The sequence below is a fragment of the Orbicella franksi genome, chromosome 15, assembly GCF_964199315.1.
Source record: "Orbicella franksi chromosome 15, jaOrbFran1.1, whole genome shotgun sequence".
NCBI lineage: Eukaryota > Metazoa > Cnidaria > Anthozoa > Scleractinia > Merulinidae > Orbicella > Orbicella franksi.
In genome coordinates, this window is record NC_138159.1 from 5,824,283 (window position 1) to 5,831,986 (window position 7,704).

Below are 7,704 nucleotides of genomic sequence, written 5' to 3' on the forward strand. Positions count from 1 at the left end.
CTAGCGCCAGTAGTCTAAATGGACACACACTAGGCCCCGACGAACTGTAAGCTTTATCTTTAATGCAAGCGAGATCTCCCCGTAACGAGAACTAGATACAACCAAGATGGCGGACGAATGAAGGCTGATCGCGCGGGCTTTTATACAACAATGAACGCCGCTGACCGACCGACTACAGCGGAGTGCCGCTGGACAACCAGCCTACTGGCGTGGCTTCTTTTTTTTCCTTCTTAAACAAATAAGCATGCAAATAAAGAAACACTAGGCGATAAGTCGGTATGAAATACACACACAGGTTATGTACGAGAAATGTACTGTATGAAGAGCAGTCTTAAAGTCTCGGACCAGATAAGAGGAAAAAAAAAACTAAGCAAATGCTGAGAGACAGCTAAATGTCTAGAATTGTCCGGCTACGGCTAAAGGATTAGGATCGACCGGGCTACTTCAACTCTACTACATAGTCCTGAAGACGTTGCGGGAGACGCCGTTGCCGAGTTGGACGTTTGTTCACTGCAGGGCTAACACTTGGAGAGGGGGCAGGTATAACCTCGACGTCATCCGGCGAACCGGGTTGGCTATCCTCACCGTATCTCGGGACATCTTCTGCCGGGACAAAAGCGGAAGGTGGGGACGATAACTCGATGGGGATCCCTGGGGCAGGTGGAGGTAACGGGGGGCTTTCTAGGGAAGGTTCCTCGTCGTTAGGAAGTCCTCGATCATCAATAGGAGGGCTCTGGTCGACACCGATGTCAAGATCGCAGTCGCTGGACTCTTCTTCACTGGGGCGCCAGGGCGTGTGTACTCGGATGGGAGCGACCTTATAGCACTCATTCTTCTTCACACGGTACGAAACGTTTCGTAGCTGTGACCCAACAAACTTGCGAACATTGCACCACTCACCGTCCACTAAGACAACGAGGTATCGGTCACGACTTTGGGACTTATTACGATCACAGTAGAGGTAAACTAAGTCACCAACAGTTATTGAAGGAGAGCTGCGCAAGTCACTACGCGGGGCTTTTGACGTTTCACTGTGGGGATGGTTTACCAGTCTTTGTAGATGCTGCTCGCGTATTAGCGCCTGATCTGTTAGGGGAATCTGAGAGTTGGTAAACTGATCTCTCTGAGTCCACATTTCTCTAGAGGATAGGCCGTGGCAGCGGATTCTTGAGTTCAGGTGGGCAGTGGCTACGGACAGAGTCCTAGGAGAGACAGGGCCACCTTCCGGTTGCAGCCGCTGGAGTTCGTGTTCCAACTCTTGGATTGCTTTTTCAGCGACAGGGTTCTTGTTCTGATTCTTCACGCGACCTATCTCAAGGCTAATCTTGTGTTGCAATAGGACTTGGTCATTCACGAGAGCTCTGAAGGCGGGCGCTGGGTCACACCGAATGACAGCGTTAGGCCCATCAAGGGGTCGCAGGCCGACGCATAATTGGATTAACCCATCGCGTAAGGTCTCATGCTTCTCGTCTACCACGAGGAGGGTCGAAGTATAGGAGGTAACGCACTCTCGGAGCACCAAAATAAGTTGGCGAGACTGCTTCAGGATATCGGCTGCGAAGGAGACACCCACTGCTGCTGGAGGATCAGAAGTTGACTGTTCTATAACAGCGTGGGGGACGTGGCGAAGTGCAGCGCAAGGATGGCAACCAAGAGAAACGCGCTCTATGGCCTTGTCTAGGTCAAGGGCGTAAAAGTAGCGGCTGACAACTTTCTTAAGCTGGAGACACGATGGATGAGACAACCTGAGGTGTAGGGCGGTTAGTAAACCATCTAAGACCTGTCTGGGCACTACGATACAATCACGCGAAGGAGCCAAAGGCTCAGTCTTTTTCACGACTAAGAGGCCATCACTGGAGATAGAGGCGACAGACAAGTACCTTTTCACGTCCTTAATGTTAGTAAGCTTCTTGGACGGACGAGTCCCTTGTATTAGGTGGGCATGCGTTCGACGTAAGTCCGCGCACTCAGATTGGATAGACAACCAAGTTTTTCGACTTGTGAAAGGGAGGTTCTTCTGACCAGATAGGACGTCCTGGGCAGATAGGTGTCGGACGACAGATTCCTCAGCTTGGGTGATGAATTTGCACACCTGACAAGAAGGATCAAAGCAGTCCGGTGCATTGCGGCTTGCAAAGTCAGAAGGTAGGATCGCAGCACCGGCAACATGCCTCACGTTGGCTTGGAAGCGGCTGACAGTTGACAAATAAGTCGACACTCGCGGACTAGCGGAAAACTCTCCCCTACACATTTTCTCGAAGGCCTGGACACAAGGCTTACTGTCGGTGAGCACGCAGGCCTTGTGTTTAGATTGTATTAAGTAGGGGCTAAAGTGTTTTGTTGCAACACCAATCGCAAGTGCTTCCACTTCGCACGGTAACCAGGATAATTGGTGACTACGCAACTTTGCACTAAAGAAACCAGCGAGGGCTAGCTTGTCACCCCGCGAGATGTAGAGAGTGGCGGCGATGCCGGGTCTCTTGACAGCAGCGTCGGTCACGATCCATAACTGGTCATCTGGCTTCGGGAGAGTAATTGTTTGGCTAGACGCCACGGCAGCTTGAGCAGACTTGAAGGCTTCAGTAAGATGTTCGGACCAGACAATGTCATCCTGGGACTGTTTCCCGGCTACAGCCTCGTCAAGGGGGGCCAATAGAGCAGAACAATGTGGAACAACACGAGCAAGGACCTTGACCGCACCGATAAAGGACTTCATGCCGCCAACTTTATTGGGAGGACTGCAGGAGGACAGTGTTGAGACGCGATGAGGGCTGGCGCGAAGAGTGCCTTGGGACCAAGTCCAACCCAAGATGGAAGTAGTTTTGGGGTTGATGATGGTCTTCGACGCCGAAAGGCGTAGGCTAGCTTTATGGAGAGCTTGGAGAACAGAAGACCAATTTCGGAGCAACTCGTCTGGGCTGTTGCCCCCACAATACAGATCATCTGCTATCTTGGCTACGATACCAGCCTGGAGGAGGTCACCCAAGACGCGACACATGAGCTCTTCAAGTGCGGTTTCCGAGCCAGGTATACCCATGGCCGACCGGGCATAGACGCGTACGCCCCGGAATGGGGTAGCGACTCCGCAGTACTTCATGGACTCACGGGCGAGAGGGATCTGATAGAAGGCTCTGGTTAGGTCTGAGACGATGATGTGTCTCCACTGGGCTATGCAGCGTAGGGTAGAATCCACGTCCGGGAGCAGGGAGGGCTGGGGTTTGCTATAACGACCTACGTCTGCGAAGTCAGTGACGAGACGAAAACCACCCGACGACTTTTTGACCAGGAACGACGGGTTAAGATACTCGACAGAAACATCAACGTCTTCGGGGCGACGGAACACGCCAAGATTTTCCAATTCATCGAACTTCTGCTGGAGCTCGACAAGTTTATCGCGACCGTACAGGGGGAGGCGACCTTTACGCTGAGGAGGTTCTACTGGGCCCATATTTACTTTTGCCTGAAGGGGACCAAAGGCGCCATTGTAGCCGGTAATTGCTGGATCAAAGACGGAGTCGTACTGGACCAAAAGGTTACGGAGCTTGGTTGTGATGTCTGGAGGGAGGAGGTTGTCGGGGTCTAGTGCCACGCCCTGGGAGTACTTTGACTCTGAAACTGGGACTGAACACACCTTGTGGTACGGAAGGTTGTCAACTGGGTTGGAAGACTGATCTTGAGTAGACGGACAGAAGACAGGGTTGACCTGGCAAAAGTGTTCATTTCGTTTCAGGACATAAGGCCTATCTGAGAGGTTAGGAATACGCACTCTACCAGCGACGCTTGTGATGAGACAGGGAGGCGGCCACATGTCGACGACTTTGGCCGAACGGGCGTTAGTGGCGTCAAATCGAGGCTCTAGAGCGTACTCAGCATCAGGTAGGGAATCTTCCGGGAGAACTATTTCTATAAAGTCGCCAGGCCAGACAGTGGTAGAAGAAGGGGGTGCACGCAGCACTTGTGCACGGCGGACAGCATTGTGAGTCGGAGGATGGTTGACAGATCCGTAGGTGAAGATGGTACCATCCCCGAGGATGACCTGGCGTTTGGCAGGACGAATGGTTATGTCATTCGCTTCCATGAAGGGAGTACCAGCCAAGACATCTACGTCCAGATTCTCCACAACAAGACCTTCAAATTGAAACGAATGACTTCCACGGGTGAGGCTCAGGCGAGTTTCCCCCAGGACTTTCAAAGGAGAGGAGCCATCCGCTTGATGAGCTGACTGTGAACTGTGCCAGATCCCTGCACCGAGCCTCTGTACAGCGGAGAGCCTGATCATGTTACCTGTGGCGCCGCTGTCAATGATGACTCTAGCCCGATGATGGCCGAAAAACGTGTCAATGTACGGGGACTGACGTACGAGGACCCTCCTGGATGCATCAGACGTAAATGGATCACTCTGCTCAACCAGATTCTGATGACGCGGCGGGTCAACATTACTTGACAAAAGGTCTAACTCAACGCTGTCGTCATCCAGGATTGAAACAATCTGACGAGCTTTCAGAAGGTACAAACGGTCCTGTTCAGGAAGGAACCCACATTCGCTTAAAAAGTGGCTGTGAGAAGCGCGGCCAGCTTGTTTACAGAGGGGGCATTCTTTCGCCTTTTGAGAGGAGCGTCCCGGGAACCTCGCAGACGACTTACTGTAGGTCGGTGTACCCCTCCGAAAAGAGGACTTCTGAGTGGCAAATGAGGCTCCTGTACGCATGACTTTTGTGTCTTCGGCAGAACGGAGGAGTGAGTCCAGCGCCTGGGAAATCTCAGGCTTTAAGGACGCCAAAGTACGAGACCGAAGTTCAGTTCCATATCGTTGTTTAACAAGTTTAGGTAAAGCAGGGTTAATCAATCTCAGCCACATTAAAATAACAAAATTCTCTAACGTCGGTGACAATTCCTCTTCCTCCTCAAGAACAGATCCGTGGTGGAGCAGGGTGTGAGGTTTAATTAAACTGTCCTCCACAAAAGCCATAAGACGCTGGAAAAGATCTTCTGGGCGCTCATCGAGGTTCAAATGAATGTCATCCAGGTCTAAAAAGTGACCCCCAGTAGTCTGGAATCCGAAATGAAGTCTAATTGTCTGCCATATGTCCCCAATACAAGTAGAATTCTTGACAATCGTATTACGAGAGATAATTGGGCAATAATTTGCAATCTGGCCTAGCATGAGTTCGAGCATGTTTACCTTTTGGGTAGCAGTTCGCCTTCGAGCAGCTGGAACCGACTCCCCATCATCAGTGTAACCGCGTAACGGGCTCGCCCTAGTCTTTTTCAGCCACGACGACCCTTCGCCCAAAAATGGCGCGAAATTGGCGTCCAGAGACAAGGTGTAGAGAAGATTTTGTTTCCAACTCTCGAAGGAGGTTAAAGTTTCGTTCTTTGAGAGGCACCACTGCTTGGGGGCTCTGTTAGAAGACATCGCAGCTTACGGAACAAGATGATATCGACAACCGACTCTTGGCTGCTCGGGAATCCCGACGAATCTGTCGATAAAGTGCGTTGGATCTGACGGGAACGTGACGGTTCGAATCTTTATCGCTGCCACCACGCCAGTAGTCTAAATGGACACACACTAGGCCCCGACGAACTGTAAGCTTTATCTTTAATGCAAGCGAGATCTCCCCGTAACGAGAACTAGATACAACCAAGATGGCGGACGAATGAAGGCTGATCGCGCGGGCTTTTATACAACAATGAACGCCGCTGACCGACCGACTACAGCGGAGTGCCGCTGGACAACCAGCCTACTGGCGTAGACATCTCGTGGCACTCGCCACGCCGAGAATTGTCTCAGTTAGGCAAGCGAAGGTGTTTATATGAAGAAAAGTTGTCGGGCTTGCCCCTGAAGGTTACCCTACCTGACTCACCGAGGAAAACGCAAAGAAAGAGGGATATATCTACACACGTAATTGTTCAGTAAGGGTTATCAATAATCCTGTAGGGTCAACTTTGACTCGGCCTACAGGGACAACGTTTTCACCTATAAACGCTCGATAAAGTTGCCTCTGGGAAAGGGTTGTCTCGGGTACCCGATACCATATAAATGGGGCCTAAATCTTTCACCCATTCGAAAGAATTACTACACACCTCGTCTGCCGTAGCGGCCATTACTTCCAATGTTGTCCACTGAACAGCCACATTTCTGGAGTTGGTTCCTTGTTGGGCCAGTTTAAACAGTTAAGGGGAACTTCAAAATGAACACAACCTATCGATATCTGTATGTCTGAGGGCTTTCAGAGGGCTTTCAGGAGTCCTTGATTCCACTGTGAGTGTTCAATTACTATTACGAGCAGAGTTCAGTTTGTATAATGCCACAGCTTCTCTATTGGGTAAAATGTAACGGACAGGGAGGACTGGGAGGGGCGTCTCTTATTTGCATTAATAACGTCCTGGTATAGTGCCAAATCAATTCATCGATAGATCATTAAATCATTGACAGTTTCTTCAGGATTGCACCTGAACTTTTTTTCTTTTGAGATCAAAGGGGCTTTTGCTCAGTGGAAATCTTTCTAAAATCCATTTATGCTCATTATCTTATGATGAGGGATGGGACGCTAAATAAAAGAGGCCAGAATTTTTTGCAATTGAGATTGCCGGGCCACTATTAGTACTATTTAAGGGGGCTTATATCCAAAGGCGAGGAGTATCTTAACTGTATATATTAAGATGCTGACGCTAGATCCAGTTCTCCATGGGACTCCGAGGGTGAGAAATGTTCTGTTAAAGGAGCTCAGTCACTGTTTGCGCATATGGAAAAGTTTAGCTTCAATTTTTCAAATTCGTCGTTTGTAATCCGTGTTAATCTTCTCCATCCTTAGCCATCCTTGTTCCTTTATGGTTTATCATTATCTATTTGGTGTTTTTCCATCTTATTAAACTGTTATTTTCAGGTTTCCTACCATTTAAAGGTAATTTTGTATGTGGCCAAAATAACTCAAAATACCGTGACTGAGCCCCTTTAAGATTTCAGGCGACACTCTTGGATCCAGCTTTCTTCAGTATTTCTGGTATCGTGCTCGGGTACTACACCTCTCTTGGGCCAAGTCGCAACAAAAGCCCATCAAAGTAATATTCATTACGAAAAAAAACAGTAACCTGCATTTTAACACCTTTATTGCCCTATTACTTTAATAATCATTGCTCGCTTCATGTGCTGTTACATGCAGATAACATAACGTCTACAGGTGCGCAAACAATACTAAACTACAACTGAAAAGACGGTTTCCGCGCTAAAGATGCAACCGAGGAAAAGAATCTTCATTCATTTTCGGCCGTTCAATTGATGTCCAACAGCAACATACCCTGAGTTGGTTCCCTGTTGGCCAAGATTGCCAGCGGTGTAGCCAAAGCTCATCTGACGTTTGCCGTTCCATTGATGTCCAACAGCAACATTTCCTGAGTTGGTTCCCTGTTGGCCAACATTGCCGCCGGTGGCGCCAAAGCTCATCATCTGACGTTTGCCGTTCCATTGATGTCCAACAGCAACATTCCCTGAGTTGGTTCCCTGTTGGCCAACATTGCCGCCGGTGGCGCCAAAGCTCATCTGACGTTTGCCGTTCCATTGATGTCCAACAGCAACATTTCCTGAGTTGGTTCCCTGTTGGCCAACATTGCCGCCGGTGGCGCCAAAGCTCATCATCTGACGTTTGCCGTTCCATTGATGTCCAACAGCAACATTCCCTGAGTTGGTTCCCTGTTGGCCAACAT

At 49.6% G+C, this 7,704-nt stretch overlaps 2 protein-coding genes across 2 annotated transcripts in view; one reads left to right on the forward strand and one right to left on the reverse strand.

The window, feature by feature from the left end:
- Positions 1-7,704, forward strand: part of LOC145469714 (E3 ubiquitin-protein ligase TRIM45-like) — a 322,349-nt gene that overhangs the window by 157,509 nt on the left and 157,136 nt on the right. The gene's annotated exons all lie outside the window — the stretch shown is intronic.
- LOC145469692 (uncharacterized) lies at positions 18-5,753 on the reverse strand. The gene has a single exon (XM_081453470.1). The coding sequence runs from the start codon at positions 5,414-5,416 to the stop codon at positions 440-442; it is 4,977 nt and encodes a 1,658-aa protein (XP_081309596.1). The 5' UTR covers positions 5,417-5,753; the 3' UTR covers positions 18-439.

Excerpts from the sequence above, each read along its gene's own strand:
- LOC145469692 (XM_081453470.1), bottom strand. The coding sequence starts at position 5,416 with ATGTCTTCTAACAGAGCCCCCAAGCAGTGGTGCCTCTCAAAGAACGAA.